The sequence below is a fragment of the Mya arenaria genome, chromosome 5, assembly GCF_026914265.1.
Source record: "Mya arenaria isolate MELC-2E11 chromosome 5, ASM2691426v1".
NCBI lineage: Eukaryota > Metazoa > Mollusca > Bivalvia > Myida > Myidae > Mya > Mya arenaria.
Window position 1 is genome coordinate 44104639 of NC_069126.1, and position 27915 is coordinate 44132553.

At 35.1% G+C, this 27915-nt stretch overlaps 3 protein-coding genes across 4 annotated transcripts; 2 read left to right on the forward strand and 1 right to left on the reverse strand.

Moving 5' to 3' along the window:
• Window positions 1-1007: 1007 nt before the first annotated feature.
• LOC128233611 (uncharacterized) lies at window positions 1008-10602 on the forward strand. Its single transcript, XM_052947365.1, has 5 exons — window positions 1008-1311; window positions 4173-4532; window positions 4846-5025; window positions 9355-9965; window positions 10148-10602. The coding sequence occupies exons 1-5, from the start codon at window positions 1218-1220 to the stop codon at window positions 10373-10375; spliced, it is 1473 nt and encodes a 490-aa protein (XP_052803325.1). The 5' UTR covers window positions 1008-1217; the 3' UTR covers window positions 10376-10602.
• A 2909-nt stretch (window positions 10603-13511) lies between these two features.
• LOC128233992 (uncharacterized) lies at window positions 13512-24368 on the forward strand. 2 transcript variants are annotated; one of them, XM_052947908.1, is made up of 5 exons: window positions 13512-13800; window positions 17235-17595; window positions 17909-18088; window positions 22404-23014; window positions 23201-23714. In XM_052947908.1, the coding sequence occupies exons 2-5, from the start codon at window positions 17262-17264 to the stop codon at window positions 23426-23428; spliced, it is 1353 nt and encodes a 450-aa protein (XP_052803868.1). In that variant the 5' UTR covers window positions 13512-13800; window positions 17235-17261; the 3' UTR covers window positions 23429-23714. The 2 variants fall into 2 exon arrangements, with proteins under 2 accessions (XP_052803868.1, XP_052803869.1); XM_052947909.1 differs by lacking the exons at window positions 13512-13800; window positions 17235-17595 and adding an exon at window positions 20911-21115 and having other exon boundaries at window positions 17962-18088; window positions 23201-24368.
• On the reverse strand, window positions 23697-26867 carry LOC128233993 (carbohydrate sulfotransferase 12-like). The gene is made up of 2 exons (XM_052947910.1): window positions 26433-26867; window positions 23697-24814 (listed from the first exon to the last, which is right to left on the reverse strand). The coding sequence occupies exons 1-2, from the start codon at window positions 26554-26556 to the stop codon at window positions 23697-23699; spliced, it is 1242 nt and encodes a 413-aa protein (XP_052803870.1). The 5' UTR covers window positions 26557-26867.
• Window positions 26868-27915: the final 1048 nt, after the last annotated feature.

The window sequence follows — 27915 nt, forward strand, 5'->3', positions numbered from 1 at the left end:
ATGTTACAATGTATTTTGTTCGTAACAGACTTACCAAGTTCCACGTACATGTTTAAATTTTTTATCTTTAACGCCTACCGCCAAAAAGTCTACTTAGAAACCAAAGAATACAGATACATCGATTTTGGACACGCGTTGATACGTCATATTAAACATATCGTGTCGCAGTCAAGCTTGATGTCGTCGAATATTTATTTTTTTGTTAGATGCTCCCGTAATTTAAAGATATTAATTGTATTAACTATTTTAATAGTGAAATAAAAATCAAATTTCCTTGTTTGAAAGAGTGACAATTTGAATGATTTTACTGTTTGGAAATCTTAGCCCGACCTAACTTCAAATCAAAAGTCAACGAGCAGAGAGGCTGGGATCCCATCGCAACGACGTCATTTCTGAAAAGAATTTGCGCGATTTTCTGAAAATTACAATTAACTATTATTTCGTTTCCATTGTAGGCATATAATAAACAGAGGCGACTTAAATATAGTTTCCGCGCTTACTGGGTATTTTGCGATCTTACACTTAAATAGACAATTTGTATATACAGGCATGTAATAAACAAAAAAAAAAAAAAAAAAAAAAAACATGTTTGCCTACGCGTAAGATCAGCTCATGAACACCATAAGTATATATTTTACACGTGGCTACGTCACTCATTAAATATAGTTTTTGGCGCCCACTCGGTAAAATATATTGCGATCTTACACTGAAACAAACAGTTCGTCTTATGTACCGTTAGGCATTATCTTCAACTTAACACGAATGTTACCAGGTTCACAAGATATGTATATTTCCATTCAAGTCGTTATGTAAAGCTCATTTCAATGATTTGTCATTACTCACTACTGCACCCCTGTTGACAGATGAAGCGCTGGTAACAGTGAATGCATGCTTCCTTAACATTAGATAAACAGTAAGGAAAACACACTCACGCGCTTCCGGAATCTTACTCGCTAGAGAACACACCCATATCCTTAAAGATTGCACTTGTAACTTTAATGTTGTAAGTCTGGTTTCAACGTACACATGAAATGTTAGCAACATCAGTGCTCAGTATGACTGATACAAGGATACATCACTGAAATATTTATGCATTTTTCTGTCTACAGTTTAACAACGGCAAAGTTTATTTGAAACAACATGTAATCTATTATTTTAATCAGGAGTTTATCGCCTAATGATCAAACCACAAGAATCTGTTCCATTTAACATAGCGAATGATAAAGATGAAACACACGATGGAATACAAACTTCTAGCGAGTCTGCTGATTATTGCTTTGCTTCAAAAGTGGGCCCGATCCGAGGAAAGAAGTAAGTTATACATAATGTAGTATTGAGCTGTTTAAGGTAGCACACACGTAATGAAAACCTCCACTTTTAACTCTTCAATGTTAATGCTGTAGCCTATGTTGTTAAGCACATGACTACAAATATTTCGAGGGTTTCAAGGTAGAGGTTCGAATCAATCCAGAAGCACATATATCTTTAAAGATTCTTTTTCCATTTTTCTTCTTTGTTTTCATAAGCTTTCAAGTTTATATTGCCTTTTTTCAGCTAAAATAGGTGATTCGGAATTTCAAACTAAATTAATATTTCTAGAACTTGTTGATTTTGCTTTAAACGACTATGTTCCAATTTTTACGCGGTCAAAACAGTATGCTAAAATTGTCATACCATATGGCTATTTCAGTACAGTTTGATTATATTTTTTGATAATGTGATCAATAATGTATCATTTCTGAAAGCAAATCTATTACTTGTTACTCTGATATCAAATTATTACCAAAATGTTGAAAAATAATTTAAATAAAGTATATTTCTTGTCTCTCGGGTAATGTTGTTTTCATAATAAAATCTGAAATGGGGGGGGGGGTAGGGTAATTCAAGTTTTGATAAAATTGTTATTTAACAATTGTTATTTATCTTTTAAATTGTGTTTTTGATTCCAGAAAATGATACACATTTAGAATTTATCAAGCTGATCATAGTTTGAAATGATGCCCATAAGGGTCGTAATACCTTAAGGGTTTACATTCTAATTAAAATAATTTTTGTAAACAAAATTATTAAATAAGCGCATCTAATAATTGTGATAAAAGAAAGGTCATGTTCTAAGTATGGTCAACCGGAGTTTGAGGTAAAAGGGTACTCATGTCAATAGATAACACAAACAATAATTGAGGTAGAAGGGTACTCATGTCAATAGATAACACAGTAAATAATTGAGGTAGAAGAGTACTCGTGTCAATAGATAACACAGTAAATAATTGAGGTAGAAGGGTACTCATGTCAATAGATAACACAGTGAATAATTGAGGTAGAAGGGTACTCATGTCAATAGATAACACAGTGTATAATTGAGGTAGAAGGGTACTCATGTCAATAGATAACACAGTGTATAATTGAGGTAGAAGGGTACTCATGTCAATAGATAACGCAGTGAATAATTGATGCAGAAGGGTACTCATGTCAACAGATAACGCAGTGAATAATTGAGACAGAAGGGTACTCATGTCAACAGATAACGCAGTGAATAATTGAGGTAGAAGGGTACTCATGTCAATATATAAAGCAGTGAATAATTGGGGTAGAAGAGTGCTCATGTCAATAGATAACACAGTGAATAATTGAGGTAGAAGGGTACTCATGTCAATAGATAACGCAGTGACTAATTGAGGTAGAAGAGTACTCATGTCAATAGATAACACAACCAATAATTGAGGTAGAAGGGTACTCATGTCAATAGATAATACAGTGAAAAATTGAGTTAGAAGGGTACTCATGTCAATAGATAACACAGTGAATAATTGTGGTAGAAGGGTACTCATGTCAATAGATAACGCAGTGACTAATTGAGGTAGTAGGGTATTCATGTCAATAGATAACACAACCAATAATTGAGGTAGAAGGGTAATCATGTCAATAGATAACGCAGTGAATAATTGAGGTAGAAGAGTACTCATGTCAATAGATAACACAACCAATAATTGAGGTAGAAGGGTACTCATGTCAATAAATTGCGCAACAAACAACTGCGATAGAAGGATATAAGTGTAAGAAGAAGCACAACAATCAGGGATGTAGGAAGTGTTAATGCTTTAAGTAAGCGCAACAATAAATGAGGTTAATGTGTGACTTTGTTACTTGATATAACATAACCTAACATACATTTTATTTTGATTTAAGAATATACAGTTTATCATCGTATACATAAATCAGAAATTCATAGATACACAAGTAATGAAATAAGACTAAACCACAATTAATAGCACTAATTAGCTTTATTATGCATAACATGTCACAAACTACAATAGAGAAGGAAATGTATTACAAAATATATTCTACTGTACAATATTGATAATATTGTTTCTTCGTTTAGAAGCGTTAACGATATGCAATGCTAGTTTATGCAGTTAGTATTTATTTCTTACATTGAGAAGTTGAATAAATTTGAACATGCTTGGCCTATTTATATAATATTTAAAAAAGGAATATACTCTCTCATTTAGTCACTATATAGGAGCAGGAAATAGTGTAAATCCGGTTGACGTACTAACGGCTTCTCTCCACTGGGTGATATAAGTGTGTTTAAGTCTTAATCTAAATTGAGCAATGAAGCATTTAACATTAACAGAATGGAGTCTCTAAACATCCACATCATATATCGAAACCAAAATTTGGCTGATATATCAATAATGATTTTTTTCAGTGTGAGATATTGTGTGAGAATATTTTACATTTAGAATATTTAACTCAAGTTTAACCTTATGTTTAGATATTTTATACTATATTTGTCATGCTAGTAAGTCATATATTGAAAATTACTGTTCCAACATGTAAACCAATACGAAAGTCAAATAATATTATTGTACTAACTTTGATGAATTCCAACATAACTTGTTCAGTTCACCCTTTATAAATCATTAATACGCATAGTATAGTTACAATGTTGATATATTTATACCATGTAACGCAAAAAAAACAACTGTAATCTGTACATGTAATAAAATATTTCTGTTCTGTAAATAGATCTTGTATATTTGAGTTAGTAGAGCAATCTCATTGATGGACTCAGCTATGTCCTTTTTTAATTTTCAACTGTAAAAAATTGTCATGATCTTCGGGTTGTTCAAAACCTGCAATTGATTGATATCTTTATGATTCTTTTGCAGGTTGCGGAAATGTGAGAGGTGACCAAAATAAAGACATTCTCAAGCTCCGTTTTTACCCGAGCCCCTTTTTTATGGCTAATATCACCTACAACCACCGTCGCTGGCTGTTTGAATCTGCAAAACGCGCACCAATCATTGTAATACCCTTGAAAGACAGCCCTAAACTCGATCCGAAATATAATGAGTCAGGTAACTTTCTCACCGTATACAACATAAGCGCAGCAGATAATGGTCAGTATTTTCTGGACTGCTGGCAAAGCGGTTTAACATTGCAGAGTTCACGTTGGACGTTCACGTGGAAGATGCCGGAAACAACGCACGTGAGCACCGTTACTACAACACATAGGCTAACTATGACCGGTACGTTAACGTTTTCAATTAGTTACGGTTGCTTAAATAACGATTATAGTGAATAGACAAATAAGATAAAAATCATGTTGCAACAATTAGTTATTCTGGGCATTAACTATTTTAATGTCGCTAATTTAATAGTCGCTTCAACATGTGATAGAACATGCATGAGCTGAGCCCTGATTTAAGTACTGTTTTTGTGTTGAATTTATACAATTTGACCGCTTGTACCTGCCCCAACCCTTTAGTTTGCAAGTAATATCTACCCTCTTCCCTGACATATGTTAACCTCTTAAATAAAAGTAATTACAATATATTGTAGATATCAATGAGGATTCAACGAAATCAGACCCGCCTGTAGGCAGTGTGCTAGACGTAGATTCAGACAACAGTGTAAATATATCGACTGGACCAAACATTGCAACTGTGGTTGCCATAGTGATGGCAGCAATCATCGTTGTGGTTATCGTGGTCGGATCTGTCTTGATTGTCCGCAGAAATCGTAAGTTTTACTAAAATTACCGTTAATTTCAATTCAATTGTCTTCATTTCTATGCTGTTGTCATTTATTTTGTATTAGAAGGGAATTAAACAACCTTATATGACGATTAAAAAAGCTCAAAATTTATGCAAAAAATAAATGAATAAAGACTAATACATGCATGCAGACATAGGGAGATGCGCTACTTGTTTATATTTAGGCTTCAAAAGAGTGCTTGATTCTGTAATTGTCAATAAAAATAAATGATAATTACACTATACATGGAGCATAGTGCGGTGTTTCTTAATTGAAATGTTTTAAAAATAAAATACTTACAACTTTTCAAAAGTTAATTTAGATATTCCACTTATTTATGCATACTGGGTGGAATGTTCGCTATAATACATAGGAAAATATTTACCTTTATGTTTATTATACAATGTGCACTCAAAAACAAAATTATATTCGTCTTCTAATAATTACATTAAGTCTGCCATGTCAATCTTGGATGAAGCTACCTTTCAACCGCTGGTTCACTTATGTTGACAAAAATAATTCAACATAACCTATTTCTTGATAAAACCATGCCCCATATAAACCTAAACTACAAAGAAGATCTTTGGTAAGTGAACACTAATTCGGTTTGTTTGCATTTCGGTTTATGTCATTTTAAGCATAATATAAATCCTTTTTATGTACTTCTTGTTTCTTTCAAAATTGGTGCAATTAGTTTATAGAATAGATCATGTCCATGCTTTAATTACAGACAAGAGAACTTATAAATATACTAATTCATTTAAAAAAGGCTTAAAGCGCCTGGTCTGCCCATGTAGTTTGGGCGTCCGAAAAGGATCCTCCGTTGCTAAACTCCACGCCTTGATATAAAAAAACTATTGACGATTTACAATTCCTCATTATTGTTATACAACTTTAAATTATTTCTCCCTGTCGTACTAAATATCATAATTTGTGTTTTATCTGTATTTACAACTAATTTCCATAAATTAAAGTATTTAAGCATAGCATCTTATCTTTACTTCAGCTCATTTGCTGAGTCTGCAAATATAACAATATCATCAGCATATAAAAATAAGGAATACCTAAAACATATCGACATCAATCCCATCTCAACCTTTTTGTATAAAAATATATTCTATGACACTCAGAAACATCGAGAAAAGGAAAGGCGACATACTTTCTCCTTGTCTTACACCGCGAACACAATTAAAATTATCTCCTAAACAGTATTATGTTTCACCTTAGATTTGACCGAATCCTACATAGATTTTACTATATTCAACATATCACTCCTAGTTCCAAGTTTCATCAATTTATACCACATATTATCTCTCACAAATGCTTTTGTTTAATCCATAAAAGCGCAGTATAAACGTTTCCTTTGATTCAACATACTAGTAATAGTTATATACCTTGCATGAGGAAAATATTATCAACAGTTCCTATACGTGATCTAAATCCCGCCTGTTCTGTATGATTACCTATTTTTAATCTATAATTGTTTTCAACTGACAGGGGCATGAACATAACTTAAATGTTTAATTTTTCTATGTTTATTTTCACCATGCTACTATTTTCTTTACTTCATTCATTCCAAAAAAAAACTCAATCGATTAAGGTTACATTCCACTGATCCATAAATGCCTTCACAACATATCCCCCCTGTTGATGAAACATACTCATCAAATTCTCAAACTCAAATGCAATAAACAATGAATAACAGACATACTATTTTCACTATAATGTTAATACATGTATATAAGTATTTCTCAACTGTAATGACAAATCTCTAAATTGACTATCATAAATTGCTATAATACTTAACAAACTTTTGTATCATATAGTATTCTCAATTCTGTCAATTGCAGTGAAAGTTACATTCAATAAGTATACCATATTTTTTCAGTTCCTCTGAAATTACCATTAACAATGATATTTAACCATGAACACATTTCAAAATGCATATCATAATTACAATAATTATTAAATGGTTTTCTCTCACAAACAATCGTTATTTAACACTTGTAACTTGAAAATAAAGTAAGCTTTACACATAAAAGTGTTGGTACAATTTTCCCCGCTTGGGAACCAATTCCATTATATACCAACACAACAATTCAAGTAATCTTTTATACAGCCCATGATATATAATTTTCACCAAGTTATGTTTCCTTACACAACCTTACTTCAAAACAGTATTCAATTCTAAAAAACAATAAATAATAATTCAAATCATAGTTTAAGCAATTTAAGTGTGATTTAATTTCAAACCGTATGATTTATTACTTTCATGACTCAATTTTAATATACTTATGTATTTAATGACATAATATATTTACCTTTAAATTACTTTTAGCACAACTCAACTATAGTGAACATGTTTTATCATATTGGTACAATTATATTCTAACAATAATTCATAAAAACCTCACAGATTTCATAGTGCTAAGATCAATCAAATATTATTATACAACTATGTTTAATGTTTGGTAATTTAACTTCAAATCAAAGTTCATTTAAATCAAAATATACACAACAGTTTATATTAGTTTTATACAAATAAGAAATCTTCAACTGTAAATACTTTAGATTTCTTCTTTTTCTTCTTTTGTACAATACTGAAGTGATATTAACTTGGTTTTCACAATGAAAGAGCATTATTATGGCTCTTACACTTCCTAAACACTTGCATTAATATGAAAGAGCATTATTATGGCTCTAACACTACATTTTTAAATAACACAACTGTGATATACATCCGGTTTCTTCGACATCTGGAACAGTTTTTGTTTTTTGTTTTTTTTTATCTTCGAAATTACACTGAATTTTCTTCGATAAGACACAGACGTGTTATGGGTCGTTTCATGACCTTGCCACGGACCTGAAGACTAACGACACGAACATGTCCATCAATTCCCGGATGGGTGTTGGTGACTCTTCCGAGATTCCACTGGCCACGCGAAGAATCTGGATCAACAACGAGCACTACGTCTCCTACACAGAAGTCTCGATGAGTGTGGTTCCATTTTCTGCGCACTCCAAGGGTTGGTAAGAACTCCTGGTGCCACCTTCTCCAGAAATGTTTAACCAGCTCTTGAATGAATCGCCATCTTTTTGTAATTGTAAAGCTGGTGGTATCTACTGAATCTGGTGCAAACTGTCCTCCAACCTGACCATGAAGAAAATGATTTGGTGTCAGTACACAATTATCCTCAGGATGTGATGATTGGTATGTGAGTGGCCTACTATTAACAAGCCCTTCTGCACCTACAACTGCTGTGACTAATTCCTCATCAGTAATGTCAGCTTTACTAAGTATTGCGACCATTACTCGTTTTGCACTTTTGACCATTGATTCGTGTACACCTCCGAAATGAGGCGCTAGAGGAGGGTTAAAACGCCATCGTACCCCCCTATTGGCGGCAGACCGCTCAATTCTATCTTTATCGAGTTTATCATATAAGTCCCTGAGTTCTCGAACCGCACCTACAAAGTTTGTGCCATTATCAGACACTACTACATTGGGAAGACCTCGGCGACTCACAAATCTGTAAAACGCATTCAGGAAACTGTCTGTCTCTAAGCTGAAGGCAACCTCAAAATGAACTGCTCTTGTTTTGGTACATGTAAAAACACACAAGTATCTCTTAAGTCTTGTTTTTCCTCGACCTTGCTTCGTCATGAAGGGGCCGGCAAAGTCTACCGCTACATCACTGAATGCTCTCATAGTACCCTCTGTTCTGTTACTCGGTATCGTGGCCATGATCTGTTGTCCTAATTTCTTCTTGCGTCTTCGACACTCTCTACATTCATTTTCATACTCTCTAATTTCTTCTCTTCCAGCTACAACCCAAAACCTAGTGTTCAGTGCAAATAATGTTTGATTAGTCCCTGCATGATTTTGTATTTCATGGTGATGTTTCACAATAAGTTTTGTTGTCCAATTCTTTCTTGGGAGAATAATTAGATATCATGCATCATGTGGCATTTGCTGATGATATTTAAGACGACTTCCTGTGCTTCTATATATACATGTTTTGCTTAATCAGTTTATAGTTCAATATTATCGTAAATAGTTTATCAATACGTAATTCGTACATATGTTTTTATTTGTAATAGTATCATTATGATAATGCCCGGGTGCATGTAAGTTTGTTGATGATCTGCCTGTTATCACAGTTTCCATCGCAGGAATAGGCAAACTACTAATGTATTCATAGCTTGTCTAACAATTATTGTATCGATATTGATATTTGTAAACAAATATTATCTTTCTATTTTGGAAGTCCTTTGCGACATTTGAAACATATTCAAGTATGGAAAATATTTTAGGCCAACACAAAAGCCACGACGCAGCTCTCGAAACCGAAAAAGCAACAGCCCGGATACTGCCTAAACGTCCTGACCAGGGCGTTCCCACATCTTCCTGTGAAGACCAGTATGCAAAAATACAGGATTGCCGGTCATCCGTCAACCCAGCTTCGGGTCGTTTAGATGATAAACGTGTTCCCCCAGAGTATGAATCGGTTACACCAACGTTTCAAAGAAAACAGACCACATGGACGGGAACTATTAACAATGCACCAGAATATTCTCAAGTGATTCCTAAGTCTCAAAGAAATCATAACGCTGAAGGTGATACAAGAAACACTTCGCCGGAATATTCTCATGTGATTCCTAAGTCTCAAAGACGATTGGACATGGGAAAAGAAACAAAAGCGGCGGAATATTCTCAAGTGATACCCAAATCACAAAGACATAACACAATTGGCGATGAAGCAAGGTCTAAAACGTTTTCAGTGACATTCCCCCCTAACGTTGACGTCAGTAAGCTAGGGACAGAATTACCGCGCGGGTCAGGCGACGCCTACGCGAATTACGGGCCAACGTATTCAAACATAACAGGACAGGTTTTGGTCGCTGCCCGCTCATTCAGGCGTAAGGTGGGACTGTAAAATCGTTATTTCATTTTTAATAATGCATCATCATTCTCATCATCATCATCATCATCATCATCATCATCATCGTCATCCAGCGCCGCCACCGTTGTCGTCCTCGATTTCACCATCATGATTTTATGTCAATATATCTGAAGGAAATGTTCATATGAATTATATTCTTACAGAGTCGCATAAAGCACCGTGAGCTCCATTACGCTGCACTGGACTGCACAGACCCGACCGCAGACGCCGGCCATTATGACTGCATAGTGGACATACATAGAAAGAGCGGCTGTCAGTATGCGTCTATCGACTTTGAGAAGAAAGCGTTTATCGCCCCTGTGCGACGCGCCCCTTCCTCGTGGTATCGCCACCAAAAAAGGCGGAAGTCAACTGTGAATAAAAATGACTGATTCTATAAATATCATATTTGTTAAAATATCACATTGGTAGTATTTTATTATACATATTGTGAAGCATCTAAAATATACCGCAAAGATCTAAAACGTAGACAAAACGCACACACATACGTACGGACGCACACACAGATATGCACGCACGACAAACACACACGCACACGAGTATTTGGCCAGGAACATATTTAAATGTTTGAAATAAACGTCTGCATATACAACAATAAGATTGTTTGTATTTAATAATTGTTAATTGTTTGTATGTCTTTCACATTATGCTAGGATCAATGTCATAACCAAACATGAAAAAGTCCTCATAATACGCGTCATGTGACATCTTTAAAACCTCCGAACTGACTCCCTTGCAAAATTTCACCATCCAGGCGTGCCTCTGAGCCGCGCACTCGCCACCACTCAACTTCCGGCGCTCCACAGCCTCGTTGACCGCCTTCTGCAGGCGTGCTTCTGTTTCCTCCTCCGTGACGTCATTGAACTCTCGTTCCGGAAACTCGACGTCATTGTTGTGTAACCTTGAATTTGGAATGCGTGCCATATTCTTCTTGCAAGCTCTTTTTCAGAAACACACCCTTTCGGTATTATTGGCCTATGGTGGCCTTTTGTGGCATACGTACCTACGAGGGTTCGTAACGAGTGTTCTATGAGGTTTTGTTCATTAATGGCTTTATTCACTTCATCTCTTATATGTTGTTCTACGTTTGCTTTATCTAGAATATATTTCACGTCGTCATTAAATGTTTCTTGCTTAGCAACCATGTCTATTTTATAATCACAAGGCATACATATACTGTATATGGGAGCCCAGTGTAAATCCGTGAACTTTCTATCCAAAATCTTACTTGAGATAGACCAAAGAAACTGTCCAAACGTTACATTGTTTCCACATGTATCGCCTTTTATTCACATAGATCTAGCTATATTCCATTTATTTGGCAAATAAATTTGATCAATATAAGACGAAAACAATCTAGAATACGGACTCCGAGCCACGAGAAAGGAAGTAGTACCATTTAGGCGCTCAACCGACTTCGTGGTAATGTTACCGTGTTGTTTCATTTTCCCGTGCGCGGCGTCACGTGGAAGGTCAAATACCGTGTCGCCAGCGTCCTGTTTTCCCTGGCGCCGGTTGACGCCGTGCAGCGACAGGAAGACCTGCGTCCAAAACGTGCTCCCAACATTTGCCACGCGACAGTAGCTCAGTTTGTGCCGATCCGATAAATAAAACAGCGGCTTGCTGCTCAGCACCGCTTTCACGATCCGTCGTTTTGAATACATTGCGCATGCGCTACGTAGATGTTCCGCTCTTTAACGGCTAATGGAAAAAAATGTACATTATACTCGGTTCCTGTGCGATATCTTGAGAAATTTATAATTCTATAGAAACCGTGAGTTACGGTAAAAATAGTGTTTGTCATTGTAAAAATCAAATCAAATGACTTCTGTGGTCCAAATATATGCTAATATGTATGTTTATTATGTTTGCCTATCCAACGGAAGTTTCGGAATGCATATTCTATAGTAGTTTTGGGAGTTACAATGGCCAACCTCTCTCCTTGTCATGAACCCAACTGAAACATGTTTTCCGATGAATGTTTACAAAGGCAGTAGATACGAGGTTATGCTTTAAAGCAATCAAAAGAAATATACATATATGACAAATAAATACCACAATCATTCAACTTTGTATGTCAATCAATTTATTTATCACGAAACTCTCCACAATAAGTTGCATGCTCCTTATTAGTTTTTTTTTTTATTTTAAACAAAAAGGAGATATTGCGTCTTCGGTCGGTTTGAAGAGCAAAGTATTTTACCATTGTCGTTTATCAATTTAAACTCTGAAAGACATGTTTATTTAAGTGATGGTTGATATCGAAGCAAAGTAAAAGTGCACGCCCGGAACTGAACATTTAATTCAATGCAGATTGAATTGTCGGTGGTAAGCTTGGCGTATGACCGCACTAAGAAAATCAACATTTTTACTATTTTTAGATTGGCAATTATTTGCAATAATTTGCTATAAGCACTTTAATATTTGTATTTTATTTAATATAACACAATTTACACTTTGTTATATGTTGTTGTCTTTCGCATTTTAATGTTACAATGTATTTTGTTCGTAACAGACTTACCAAGTTCCACGTACATGTTTAAATTTTTTATCTTTAACGCCTACCGCCAAAAAGTCTACTTAGAAACCAAAGAATACAGATACATCGATTTTGGACACGCGTAGATACGTCATATTAAACATATCGTGTCGCAGTCAAGCTTGATGTCATCGAATATTTTTTTTTTGTTAGATGCTCCCGTAATTTAAAGATATTAATTGTATTAACTATTTTAATAGTGAAATAAATATCAAATTTCCTTGTTTGAAAGAGTGACAATTTGAATGATTTTACTGTTTGGAAATCTTAGCCCGACCTAACTTCAAATCAAAAGTCAACGAGCAGAGAGGCTGGGATCCCATCGTAACGACGTCATTTCTGAAAAGAATTTGCGCGATTTTCTGAAAATTACAATCAACTATTATTTCGTTTCCATTGTAGGCATATAATAAACAGAGGCGACTTAAATATAGTTTCCGCGCTTACTGGGTATTTTGCGATCTTACACTTAAATAGACAATTTGTATATACAGGCATGTAATAAACAAAAAAACTAAACAAAAAAAAACACGTTTACCTACGCGTAAGATCAGCTCATGAACACCGTAAGTATATATTTTACACGTGGCTACGTCACTCATTAAATATAGGTTTTTGGCGCCCACTCGGTAAAATATATTGCGATATTACACTGAAACAAACAGTTTGTCTTATGTACCGTTAGGTATTATCTTCAACTTAACACGAATGTTACCAGGTTCACAAGATATGTATATTTCCATTCAAGTCGTTATGTAAAGCTCATTTCAATGATTTGTCATTACTCACTACTGCACCCCTGTTGACAAATGAAGCGCTGGTAACAGTGAATGCATGCTTCCTTAACATTAGATAAACAGTAAGGAAAACACACTCACGCGCTTCCGGAATCTTACTCGCTAGAGAACACACCTATATCTTTAAAGGTTGCACTTGTAACTTTAATGTTGTAAGTCTGGTTTCAACGTACACATGAAATGTTAGCAACATAAGTGCTCAGTATGACTGATACAAGGATACATCACTGAAATATTTATGCATTTTTCTGTCTACAGTTTAACAACGGCAAAGTTTATTTGAAACAACATGTAATCTATTATTTTAATCAGGAGTTTATCGCCTAATGATCAAACCACAAGAATCTGTTCCATTTAACATAGCGAATGATAAAGATGAAACACACGATGGAATACAAACTTCTAGCGAGTCTGCTGATTATTGCTTTGCTTCAAAAGTGGGCCCGATCCGAGGAAAGAAGTAAGTTATACATAATGTAGTATTGAGCTGTTTAAGGTAGCACACACGTAATGAAAACCTCCACTTTTAACTCTTCAATGTTAATGCTGTAGCCTATGTTGTTAAGCACATGACTACAAATATTTCGAGGGTTTCAAGGTAGAGGTTCGAATCAATCCAAAAGCACATATATCTTTTTCCATTTTTCTTCTTTGTTTTCATAAGCTTTCAAGTTTATATTGCCTTTTTTCAGCTAAAATAGGTGATTCGGAATTTCAAACTAAATGAATATTTCTTGAACTTGTTGATTTTGCTTTAAACGACTATGTTCCAATTTTTACGCGGTCAAAACAGTATGCTAAAATTGTCATACCATATGGCTATTTCAGTACAGTTTGATTATATTTTTTGATAATGTGATCAATAATGTATCATTTCTGAAAGCAAATCTATTACTTGTTACTCTGATATCAAATTATTACCAAAATGTTGAAAAATAATTTAAATAAAGTATATTTCTTGTCTCTCGGGTAATGTTGTTTTCATAATAAAATCTGAAATGGGGGGGGGGTAGGGTAATTCAAGTTTTGATAAAATTGTTATTTAACAATTGTTATTTATCTTTTAAATTGTGTTTTTGATTCCAGAAAATGATACACATTTAGAAATTATCAAGCTGATCATAGTTTGAAATATGCTCATAAGGGTCGTAATACCTTAAGGGTTTACATTCTAATTAAAATAATTTTTGTAAACAAAATAATTAAATAAGCGCATCTAATAATTGTGATAAAAGAAAGGTCATGTCCTAAGTAAGGTCAACCGGAGTTTGAGGTAAAAGGGTACTCATGTCAATAGATAACACAAACAATAATTGAGGTAGAAGGGTACTCATGTCAATAGATAACACAAATAATAATTGAGGTAAAAGGGTACTCATGTCAATAGATAACGCTGTGTATAATTGAGGCAGAAGGGTACTCATGTCAACAGATAACACAGTAAATAATTGAGGTAGAAGAGTACTCGTGTCAATAGATAACACAGTAAATAATTGAGGTAGAAGGGTACTCATGTCAATAGATAACACAGTGAATAATTGAGGTAGAAGGGTACTCATGTCAATAGATAACACAGTGTATAATTGAGGTAGAAGGGTACTCATGTCAATAGATAACACAGTGTATAATTGAAGTAGAAGGGTACTCATGTCAATAGATAACAGAAACAACAATTGAGGTAAAAGGGTACTCATGTCAACAGATAACACAGTGAATAATTGAGGTCGATAGATGGTGATGTTTATAGATAACACAACCAATAATTGAGGTAGAAGGGTACTCATGTCAACAGATAACGCAGTGAATAATTGAGGTAAAAGGGTACTCATGTCAATAGATAACGCAGTGAATAATTGATGCAGAAGGGTACTCATGTCAACAGATAACGCAGTGAATAATTGAGACAGAAGGGTACTCATGTCAACAGATAACGCAGTGAATAATTGAGGTAGAATGGTACTCATGTCAATAGATAACACAGTGAATAATTGAGGTAGAAGGATACTCATGTCAGTATATAAAGCAGTGAATAATTGGGGTAGAATGGTACTCATGTCAATAGATAACACAGTGAATAATTGAGGTAGAAGGGTACTCAAGTCAATAGATAACGCAGTGACTAATTGAGGTAGAAGAGTACTCATGTCAATAGATAACACAACCAATAATTGAGGTAGAAGGGTAATCATTTCAATAGATAGCACAGTGACTAATTGAGGTAGAAGGGTACTCAAGTCAATAGATAACGCAGTGACTAATTGAGGTAGAAGAGTACTCATGTCAATAGATAACACAACCAATAATTGAGGTAGAAGGGTACTCATGTCAACAGATAACAGAACCAATAATTGAGGTATAAGGGTAATCATGTCAATTGATAACGCAGTGACTAATTGAGGTAGTAGGGTATTCATGTCAATAGATAACACAACCAATAATTGAGGTAGAAGGATACTCATGTCAATAGATAACGCAGTGACTAATTGAGGTAGTAGGGTATTCACGTCAATAGATAACACAACCAATAATTGAGGTAGAAGGATACTCATGTCAATAGATAACGCAGTGACTAATTGAGGTAGTAGGGTATTCATGTCAATAGATAACACAACCAATAATTGAGGTAGAAGGGTAATCATGTCAATAGATAACGCAGTGAATAATTGAGGTAGAAGAGTACTCATGTCAATAGATAACACAACCAATAATTGAGGTAGAAGGGTACTCATGTCAATAAATTGCGCAACAAACAACTGCGATAGAAGGATATTAGTGTAAGAAGAAGCACAACAATCAGGGATGTAGGAAGTGTTAATGCTTTAAGTAAGCGCAACAATAAATGAGGTTAATGTGTGACTTTGTTACTTGATATAACATAACCTAACATACATTTTATTTTGATTTAAGAATATACAGTTTATCATCGTATACATAAATCAGAAATTCATAGATACACAAGTAATGAAATAAGACTAAACCACAATTAATAGAACTAATTAGCTTTATTATGCATAACATGTCACAAACTACAATAGAGAAGGAAATGTATTACAAAATATATTCTACTGTACAATATTGATAATATTGTTTCTTCGTTTAGAAGCGTTAACGATATGCAATGCTAGTTTATGCAGTTAGTATTTATTTCTTACATTGAGAAGTTGAATAAATTTGAACATGCTTGGCCTATTTATATAATATTTAAAAAAGGAATATACTCTCTCATTTAGTCACTATATAGGAGCAGGAAATAGTGTAAATCCGGTTGACGTACTAACGGCTTCTCTCCACTGGGTGATATAAGTGTGTTTAAGTCTTAATCTAAATTGAGCAATGAAGCATTTAACATTAACAGAATGGAGTCTCTAAACATCCACATCATATATCGAAACCAAAATTTGGCTGATATATCAATAATGATTTTTTTCAGTGTGAGATATTGTGTGAGAATATTTTACATTTAGAATATTTAACTCAAGTTTAACCTTATGTTTAGATATTTTATACTATATTTGTCATGCTAGTAAGTCATATATTGAAAATTACTGTTCCAACATGTAAACCAATACGAAAGTCAAATAATATTCTTGTACTAACTTTGATGAATTCCAACATAACTTGTTCAGTTCACCCTTTATAAATCATTAATACGCATAGTATAGTTACAATGTTGATATATTTATACCATGTAACGCAAAAAAAAAAAACTGTAATCTGTACATGTAATAAAATATTTCTGTTCTGTAAATAGATCTTGTATATTTAAGTTAGTAGAGCAATCTCATTGATGGACTCAGCTATGTCCTTTTTTAATTTTCAACTGTAAAAAATTGTCATGATCCTCGGGTTGTTCAAAACCTGCAATTGATTGATATCTTTATGATTCTTTTGCAGGTTGCGGAAATGTGAGAGGTGACCAAAATGAAGACATTCTCAAGCTCCGTTTTTACCCGAGCCCCTTTTTTTATGGCTAATATCACCTACAACCACCGTCGCTGGCTGTTTGAATCTGCAAAACGCGCACCAATCATTGTAATACCCTTGAAAGACAGCCCTAAACTCGATCCGAAATATAATGAGTCAGGTAACTTTCTCACCGTATACAACATAAGCGCAGCAGATAATGGTCAGTATTTTCTGGACTGCTGGCAAAGCGGTTTAACATTGCAGAGTTCACGTTGGACGTTCACGTGGAAGATGCCGGAAACAACGCACGTGAGCACCGTTACTACAACACATAGGCTAACTATGACCGGTACGTTAACGTTTTCAATTAGTTACGGTTGCTTAAATAACGATTATAGTGAATAGACAAATAAGATAAAAATCATGTTGCAACAATTAGTTATTCTGGGCATTAACTATTTTAATGTCGCTAATTTAATAGTCGCTTCAACATGTGATAGAACATGCATGAGCTGAGCCCTGATTTAAGTACTGTTTTTGTGTTGAATTTATACAATTTGACCGCTTGTACCTGCCCCAACCCTTTAGTTTGCAAGTAATATCTACCCTCTTCCCTGACATATGTTAACCTCTTAAATAAAAGTAATTACAATATATTGTAGATATCAATGAGGATTCAACGAAATCAGACCCGCCTGTAGGCAGTGTGCTAGACGTAGATTCAGACAACAGTGTAAATATATCGACTGGACCAAACATTGCAACTGTGGTTGCCATAGTGATGGCAGCAATCATCGTTGTGGTTATCGTGGTCGGGTCTGTCTTGATTGTCCGCAGAAATCGTAAGTTTTACTAAAATTACCGTTAATTTCAATTCAATTGTCTTCATTTCTATGCTGTTGTCATTTATTTTGTATTAGAAGGGAATTAAACAACCTTATATGACGATTAAAAAAGCTCAAAATTTATGCAAAAAATAAATGAATAAAGACTAATACATGCATGCAGACATAGGGAGATGCGCTACTTGTTTATATTTAGGCTTCAAAAGAGTGCTTGATTCTGTAATTGTCAATTAAAATAAATGATAATTACACTATACATGGAGCATAGTGCGGTGTTTCTTAATTGAAATGTTTTAAAAATAAAATACTTACAACTTTTCAAAAGTTAATTTAGATATTAAAAAGTTCCACTTATTTATGCATACTGGGTGGAATGTTCGCTATAATACATAGGAAAATATTTACCTTTATGTTTATTATACAATGTGCACTCAAAAACAAAATTATATTCGTCTTCTAATAATTACATTAAGTCTGCCATGTCAATCTTGGATGAAGCTACCTTTCAACCGCTGGTTCACTTATGTTGACAAAAATAATTCAACATAACCTATTTCTTGATAAAACCATGCCCCATATAAACCTAAACTACAAAGAAGATCTTTGGTAAGTGAACACTAATTCGGTTTGTTTGCATTTCGGTTTATGTCATTTTAAGCATAATATAAATCCTTTTTATGTACTTCTTGTTTCTTTCAAAATTGGTGCAATTAGTTTATAGAATAGATCATGTCCATGCTTTAATTACAGACAAGAGAACTTATAAATATACTAATTCATTTAAAAAAGGCTTAAAGCGCCTGGTCTGCCCATGTAGTTTGGGCGTCCGAAAAGGATCCTCCGTTGCTAAACTCCACGCCTTGATATAAAAAACTATTGACGATTTACAATTCCTCATTATTGTTATACAACTTTAAATTATTTCTCCCTGTCGTACTAAATATCATAATTTGTGTTTTATCTGTATTTACAACTAATTTCCATAAATTAAAGTATTTAAGCATAGCATCTTATCTTTACTTCAGCTCATTTGCTGAGTCTGCAAATATAACAATATCATCAGCATATAAAAATAAGGAATACCTAAAACATATCGACATCAATCCCATCTCAACCTTTTTGTATAAAAATATATTCTATGACACTCAGAAACATCGAGAAAAGGAAAGGCGACATACTTTCTCCTTGTCTTACACCGCGAACACAATTAAAATTATCTCCTAAACAGTATTATGTTTCACCTTAGATTTGACCGAATCCTACATAGATTTTACTATATTCAACATATCACTCCTAGTTCCAAGTTTCATCAATTTATACCACATATTATCTCTCACAAATGCTTTTGTTTAATCCATAAAAGCGCAGTATAAACGTTTCCTTTGATTCAACATACTAGTAATAGTTATATACCTTGCATGAGGAAAATATTATCAACAGTTCCTATACGTGATCTAAATCCCGCCTGTTCTGTATGATTACCTATTTTTAATCTATAATTGTTTTCAACTGACAGGTTTAATTTTTCTATGTTTATTTTCACCATGCTACTATTTTCTTTACTTCATTCATTCCAAAAAAAACTCAATCGATTAAGGTTACATTCCACTGATCCATAAATGCCTTCACAACATATCCCCCCTGTTGATGAAACATACTCATCAAATTCTCAAACTCAAATGCAATAAACAATGAATAACAGACATACTATTTTCACTATAATGTTAATACATGTATATAAGTATTTCTCAACTGTAATGACAAATCTCTAAATTGACTATCATAAATTGCTATAATACTTAACAAACTTTTGTATCATATAGTATTCTCAATTCTGTCAATTGCAGTGAAAGTTACATTCAATAAGTATACCATATTTTTTCAGTTCCTCTGAAATTACCATTAACAATGATATTTAACCATGAACACATTTCAAAATGCATATCATAATTACAATAATTATTAAATGGTTTTCTCTCACAAACAATCGTTATTTAACACTTGTAACTTGAAAATAAAGTAAGCTTTACACATAAAAGTGTTGGTACAATTTTCCCCGCTTGGGAACCAATTCCATTATATACCAACACAACAATTCAAGTAATCTTTTATACAGCCCATGATATATAATTTTCACCAAGTTATGTTTCCTTACACAACCTTACTTCAAAACAGTATTCAATTCTAAAAAACAATAAATAATAATTCAAATCATAGTTTAAGCAATTTAAGTGTGATTTAATTTCAAACCGTATGATTTATTACTTTCATGACTCAATTTTAATATACTTATGTATTTAATGACATAATATATTTACCTTTAAATTACTTTTAGCACAACTCAACTATAGTGAACATGTTTTATCATATTGGTACAATTATATTCTAACAATAATTCATAAAAACCTCACAGATTTCATAGTGCTAAGATCAATCAAATATTATTATACAACTATGTTTAATGTTTGGTAATTTAACTTCAAATCAAAGTTCATTTAAATCAAAATATACACAACAGTTTATATTAGTTTTATACAAATAAGAAATCTTCAACTGTAAATACTTTAGATTTCTTCTTTTTCTTCTTTTGTACAATACTGAAGTGATATTAACTTGGTTTTCACAATGAAAGAGCATTATTATGGCTCTTACACTTCCTAAACACTTGCATTAATATGAAAGAGCATTATTATGGCTCTAACACTACATTTTTAAATAACACAACTGTGATATACATCCGGTTTCTTCGACATCTGGAACAGTTTTTGTTTTTTGTTTTTTTTTTATCTTCGAAATTACACTGAATTTTCTTCGATAAGACACAGACGTGTTATGGGTCGTTTCATGACCTTGCCACGGACCTGAAGACTAACGACACGAACATGTCCATCAATTCCCGGCTGGGTGTTGGTGACTCTTCCGAGATTCCACTGGCCACGCGAAGAATCTGGATCAACAACGAGCACTACGTCTCCTACACAGAAGTCTCGATGAGTGTGGTTCCATTTTCTGCGCACTCCAAGGGTTGGTAAGAACTCCTGGTGCCACCTTCTCCAGAAATGTTTAACCAGCTCTTGAATGAATCGCCATCTTTTTGTAATTGTAAAGCTGGTGGTATCTACTGAATCTGGTGCAAACTGTCCTCCAACCTGACCATGAAGAAAATGATTTGGTGTCAGTACACAATTATCCTCAGGATGTGATGATTGGTATGTGAGTGGCCTACTATTAACAAGCCCTTCTGCACCTACAACTGCTGTGACTAATTCCTCATCAGTAATGTCAGCTTTACTAAGTATTGCGACCATTACTCGTTTTGCACTTTTGACCATTGATTCGTGTACACCTCCGAAATGAGGCGCTAGAGGAGGGTTAAAACGCCATCGTACCCCCCTATTGGCGGCAGACCGCTCAATTCTATCTTTATCGAGTTTATCATATAAGTCCCTGAGTTCTCGAACCGCACCTACAAAGTTTGTGCCATTATCAGACACTACTACATTGGGAAGACCTCGGCGACTCACAAATCTGTAAAACGCATTCAGGAAACTGTCTGTCTCTAAGCTGAAGGCAACCTCAAAATGAACTGCTCTTGTTTTGGTACATGTAAAAACACACAAGTATCTCTTAAGTCTTGTTTTTCCTCGACCTTGCTTCGTCATGAAGGGGCCGGCAAAGTCTACCGCTACATCACTGAATGCTCTCATAGTACCCTCTGTTCTGTTACTCGGTATCGTGGCCATGATCTGTTGTCCTAATTTCTTCTTGCGTCTTCGACACTCTCTACATTCATTTTCATACTCTCTAATTTCTTCTCTTCCAGCTACAACCCAAAACCTAGTGTTCAGTGCAAATAATGTTTGATTAGTCCCTGCATGATTTTGTATTTCATGGTGATGTTTCACAATAAGTTTTGTTGTCCAATTCTTTCTTGGGAGAATAATTGGATATCTTGCATCATGTGGCATTTGCTGATGATATTTAAGACGACTTCCTGTGCTTCTATATATACATGTTTTGCTTAATCAGTTTATAGTTCAATATTATCGTAAATAGTTTATCAATACGTAATTCGTACATATGTTTTTATTTGTAATAGTATCATTATGATAATGCCCGGGTGCATGTAAGTTTGTTGATGATCTGCCTGTTATCACAGTTTCCATCGCAGGAATAGGCAAACTACTAATGTATTCATAGCTTGTCTAACAATTATTGTATCGATATTGATATATGTAAACAAATATTATCTTTCTATTTTGGAAGTCCTTTGCGACATTTGAAACATATTCAAGTATGGAAAATATTTTAGGCCAACACAAAAGCCACGACGCAGCTCTCGAAACCGAAAAAGCAACAGCCCGGATACTGCCTAAACGTCCTGACCAGGGCGTTCCCACATCTTCCTGTGAAGACCAGTATGCAAAAATACAGGATTGCCGGTCATCCGTCAACCCAGCTTCGGGTCGTTTAGATGATAAACGTGTGCCTCCAGAGTATGAATCGGTTACACCAACGTTTCAAAGAAAACAGACCACATGGACGGGAACTATTAACAATGAACCAGAATATTCTCAAGTGATTCCTAAGTCTCAAAGAAATCATAACGCTGAAGGTGATACAAGAAACACTTCGCCGGAATATTCTCATGTGATTCCTAAGTCTCAAAGACGATTGGACATGGGAAAAGAAACAAAAGCGGCGGAATATTCTCAAGTGATACCCAAATCACAAAGACATAACACAATTGGCGATGAAGCAAGGTCTAAAACGTTTTCAGTGACATTCCCCCCTGACGTTGACGTCAGTAAGCTAGGGACAGAATTACCGCGCGGGTCAGGCGCCGCCTACGCGAATTACGGGCCAACGTATTCAAACATAACAGGACAGGTTTTGGTCGCTGCCCGCTCATTCAGGCGTAAGGTGGGACTGTAAAATCGTTATTTCATTTTTAATAATGCATCATCATTCTCATCATCATCATCATCATCATCATCATCATCATCGTCATCCAGCACCGCCACCGTTGTCGTCCTCGACGTCACCATCATGATTTTATGTCAATATATCTGAAGGAAATGTTCATAATTATGAATTATATTCTTACAGAGTCGTATAAAGCACCGTGAGCTCCATTACGCTGCACTGGACTGCACAGACCCGACCGCAGACGCCGGCCATTATGACTGCATAGTGGACATACATAGAAAGAGCGGCTGTCAGTATGCGTCTATCGACTTTGAGAAGAAAGCGCTTATCGCCCCTGTGCGACGCGCCCCTTCCTCGTGGTATCGCCACCAAAAAAGGCGGAATTCAACTGTGAATAAAAATGACTGATTCTATAAATATCATATTTGTAAAAATATCACATTGGAAGTATTTTATTATACATATTGTGAAGCATCTAAAATATACCGCAAAGATCTTAAACGTAGACAAAACGCACACACATACGTACGGACGCACACACAGATATGCACGCACGACAAACACACACGCACACGAGTATTTGGCCAGGAACATATTTAAATGTTTGAAATAAACGTCGGCATATACAACGATAGGATTGTTTGTATTTAATAATTGTTAATTGTTTGTATGTCTTTCACATTATGCTAGGATCAATGTCATAACCAAACATGAAAAAGTCCTCATAATACGCGTCATGTGACATCTTTAAAACCTCCGAACTGACTCCCTTCCAAAATTTCACCATCCAGGCGTGCCTCTGAGCCGCGCGCTCGCCACCACTCAACTTCCGGCGCTCCACAGCCTCGTTGACCGCCTTCTGCAGGCGTGCTTCTGTTTCCTCCTCCGTGACGTCATTGAACTCTCGTTCCGGAAACTCGACGTCATTGTGTATGTAACCTTGAATTTGGAATGCGTGCCATATTCTTCTTGCAAGCTCTTTTTCAGAAACACATCCTTTCGGTATTATTGGCCTATGGTGGCCTTTTGTGACATACGTACCTACGAGGGTTTGTAACGAGTGTTCTATGAGGTTTTGTTCATTAATGGCTTTATTCACTTCATCCCTTATATGTTGTTCAACGTTTGCTTTATCTAGAATATATTCCACGTCGTCATTAAATGTTTCTTGCTTAGCAACCATGTCTATTTTATAGTCACAAGGCATACATATACTGTATATGGGAGCCCAGTGTAAATCCGTTAACTTTCTATCCAAAATCTTACTTGAGATAGACCTAAGAAACTGTCCAAAAGTTACATTGTTTCCACACTTATCGCCTTTTATTCCCATAGATCTAGCTATATTCCATTTATTTGGCAAATAAATTTGATCAATATAGGACGAAAACAATCTAGAATACGGACTCCGAGCCACGAGAAAGGAAGTAGTACCATTTAGGCGCTCAACCGACTTCGTGGTTATGTTACCGTGTTGTTTCATTTTCCCGTGCGCGGCGTCACGTGGAAGGTCAAATACCGTGTCGTCAGCGTCCTGTTTTCCCTGGCGCCGGTTGACGCCGTGCAGCGACAGGAAGACTTGCGTCCAAAACGTGCTCCCAACTTTTGCCACGCGACAGTAGCTCAGTTTGTGCCGATCCGATAAATAAAACAGCGGCTTGCTGCTTAGCACCGCTTTGACGATTCGTCGTTTTGGATACATTACGCATGCGCTTCGTAGATGTTCCGTTCTCTGACGCATCTCTTCCGCCTTTGACGTCGGTGTGACAACATCACGCTGGATGAGTGGAGGACCTTCAAAGAGAGAGAAATAACGAACGATGAACATCAATCGTTTGATTTCATTGAATTGAACTGTATATCGAAAAGAAAAAGAAATACGGAAGAAGTCGTTCATGTGTGTCTAAAACCAACCTCTTTATTCAGTATTCACGACAGCTAACGATCTGACAGAATCACGCCTGCCAAACGCACACTTACACACTTCGGTCCTTCGGTAGCCAAAATAGAATATAGTTTCTCAGGCAAATGAAGGAGGATGGTTTTGTTTTTATTCTGTCATTGTTTATTACCTATTCCTCTTTACACTTACAACTGACTATAGGACCAATTACTCGTTATTATTGAAAGACAACTGTCAAAAACAAAACATAAGGTTACCTATCTGATAAAAGCGTTTGTAATGGTTATATATTTGGTAACACAATTCTGAGCATTTGTTGGCACTAAAAACCGTAGAAACTGAACCTTTTTCATTTTTTTTCTTTTAATGAGGCTCGCGTCTTCCGGGGCATGTGTAAAGCGTTCATTTGAGCAAGACTGGTGGCAATCTTTGCAAGATGTTTCCAAATTGAGTACGCAACTTCAATTATAAATGTCTAATTAACAGTGCGTAGCTGGTAGAAAAAATGCCTAAACTATTAAGAAATCGAAACGTCGAGTTGAACCCTCACATATTTTGTTCTCAATTTGGTCTATTTTGAAGATGATTGTTAAGCATAATGCTTATATAGTTACACCAGTATATGACCAGAAATGGTGTTCACTGTATTCATAAAATTCCATGTTTTGGAGTTTTAACGTAACTCGCTCATGGTTTGTGAATTGCTCTTTTTAATTACGAAATAAAGTGTGGCAAATCATCAGGAGTGTTTAAAACAAGAAAACCCAATAGCTGGAACCCTTCATCAGATGTTGATATTTGCTCAAATATCGTCTTTGAAGACCACAATTTTCATAAGCGTTAGTAACTTGGCGCGATTGAAAATTAATTATGGGAGGTGATGTTTCTTGATTGGTTGATTTGCATTATCATATGCTGTTATTAATATATCATTAACAGGTCAACACTTTTAAGGTCCCAGTGGCCGTCTGGACTAGCCGGCTGTTTTTTAAAACATTTTTTCTTGAATTTACCGGAGTGGGTTGGAACCCCACTAAAACCAAGATACTTTTTTATGCTATAACTGTATTTTTCTGCAATTTCGATATCATTGAGTAAAAAATGATAAAATAAGTGGTATCAGATGCATTACCGGGAAAACTGGGGTTTTTATCCAAAAACATGAGCGAGTCACTTAAACGTTCAACTATAAGTTGGTTATAGGTCATGTATTACAAAATATATTCGTTCAATTCGTTATGCATGAACCATAAAATATATTCATGCATTCGTAAGTATGTCCCTCAAATAAAATTAGCAAAATTGAGCTTAAATGACTGGCAGAAAGCTATTATCGAAAGGTGTACGTAATAAGGAAATAAAGAATCAATTAAAAAAACTTTCGTTTGTCGAAAATGACTAAATACCTCGGGTAAATACCTAGAAATTTTCAGATTGACTGATGATTATAGCTGTCCCAGACACACAAGAATTTTTTCTGGGATGGTAAACCTTTACTACTGTACTTACCGTGTGCGGTGTTATCCATACTGTTGAGGCGGAGCGTATACAGATCAATCACAACCAAGACGATAATCATAGTGATCAGAGCGACGCCCCGTGGGACTAGTCTTCTTAGTGTGGTCACGCGCATGTTAAGTGCGAAGTGTCAGTAGTTTTGGTAAAATGTCGGTGATTATGTTTCTCTTCAACAAACACACTATCGGCGCCTTATACCAGGCTTTACACGTTCACGATTTCATTGGTGTGGGAGTTGCTGTTTTGTTCTAAATACAGGTGCTTTTAATTACCACCACACTATTACCATATGCATGTACACCAATAATGAAATGATAGTCCACCAAGTTCAACGAATGGACACGGTAATTTCCAACAAGCAAGCACGAAACGGGTTTGCTTTATATTGACACGTTTGTGTATGGTTCTGCAGGACCTTAAGTTGTATCGTTTATTTTATTCCCAATAAACAAGTATTATTATAATCAATGAAAAATGAGATGTTCTACAGATAAAATTGTTTTCTAAATTACCATATTTAATTTAGCAAATGCAAATTAATTAAATTTAATATCCTGCGGGCAAAATAATGGTCTGATTTTATCTGCATGAACAAGAAAATGCATGTAAAACATCATTAAAGACAAACTACACCAAACTTGGCTTTTCTTTTAGATCTATACCTAATAAAACAGTTTATATATTATATTCATAAATGGTTTGTTTACAGTTAAAAGCAACACTGGAGACTACGTTCATAAGTCATTTACGACGTTCTCTAAACTCGTTTGAAGGTGCTCCAAGGACATTTCTGGGAGAAGAATGTGCAATAGTGTGTATGCTTTAATAATTCTTTCAGCCTGTAGCTTGTTACTGGACAAAACTTTTTCTAATTGTCTTTATTAGAACTGATTGAATTGATAGCCGAAACACACATATCAAGAACATCTGCATTGTTCAACACTTGAACGAAGATGAAATTCGATCAACGGTGGTAGACCACAAGCCAAATTTTAATCAGGTAGAATGGAAACGTATATGGCGGTTGCGTTTTTTTTTAATTAATTAAGCTGAACGATCTTTCAGATATAGGCATAGTGAATTAAAAATCTTACAGGTTGATTTAAGTTTTTCAATGCCTGCTGACACAATATAAACAATAACAAGATACACATTTTCCCATTTACACGTATGTTAACATGCGATGATTCGCGAATCGAACATATCCGATTATATTGAGTTTATAGGAAAATATCCGCAATTGCCGAAAGGCAGTTCAGTTAAGGAACGAAAGTTGAGATATAAATATCTGGTGCTTTTCGGGCTATCATCATATGCAAAGAAGGAGGTGTCAATAAAAGTGTGGCTTTAACACTGCTAGTCCAAGAAAATGGCTGCCACCTCAAACAGGTACTGAGAGACTAAGAGACCTGTTTCAATTTTAGATAAATTGCATTGACACAATAGGGAGCCATGATAGTGTTCTACCCATCTT

What these genes read in the sequence shown, in the direction of transcription:
- LOC128233992 (XM_052947908.1), top strand. Translation starts at nt 17,262, where the DNA reads ATGAAGACATTCTCAAGCTCCGTTTTTACCCGAGCCCCTTTTTTTATG. An exon ending in ACATAGGCTAACTATGACCG is followed by an intron (nt 17,596 to 17,908) that starts GTACGTTAACGT and finishes AATATATTGTAG; the next exon opens with ATATCAATGAGGATTCAACG. An exon ending in CCCGCTCATTCAGGCGTAAG is followed by an intron (nt 23,015 to 23,200) that starts GTGGGACTGTAA and finishes ATATTCTTACAG; the next exon opens with AGTCGTATAAAGCACCGTGA.
- LOC128233611 (XM_052947365.1), top strand. Translation starts at nt 1,218, where the DNA reads ATGATAAAGATGAAACACACGATGGAATACAAACTTCTAGCGAGTCTG. An exon ending in GGCCCGATCCGAGGAAAGAA is followed by an intron (nt 1,312 to 4,172) that starts GTAAGTTATACA and finishes ATTCTTTTGCAG; the next exon opens with GTTGCGGAAATGTGAGAGGT. An exon ending in ACATAGGCTAACTATGACCG is followed by an intron (nt 4,533 to 4,845) that starts GTACGTTAACGT and finishes AATATATTGTAG; the next exon opens with ATATCAATGAGGATTCAACG.
- LOC128233993 (XM_052947910.1), bottom strand. Translation starts at nt 26,556, where the DNA reads ATGCGCGTGACCACACTAAGAAGACTAGTCCCACGGGGCGTCGCTCTG. An exon ending in TATGGATAACACCGCACACG is followed by an intron (nt 24,815 to 26,432) that starts GTAAGTACAGTA and finishes CTCTCTTTGAAG; the next exon opens with GTCCTCCACTCATCCAGCGT.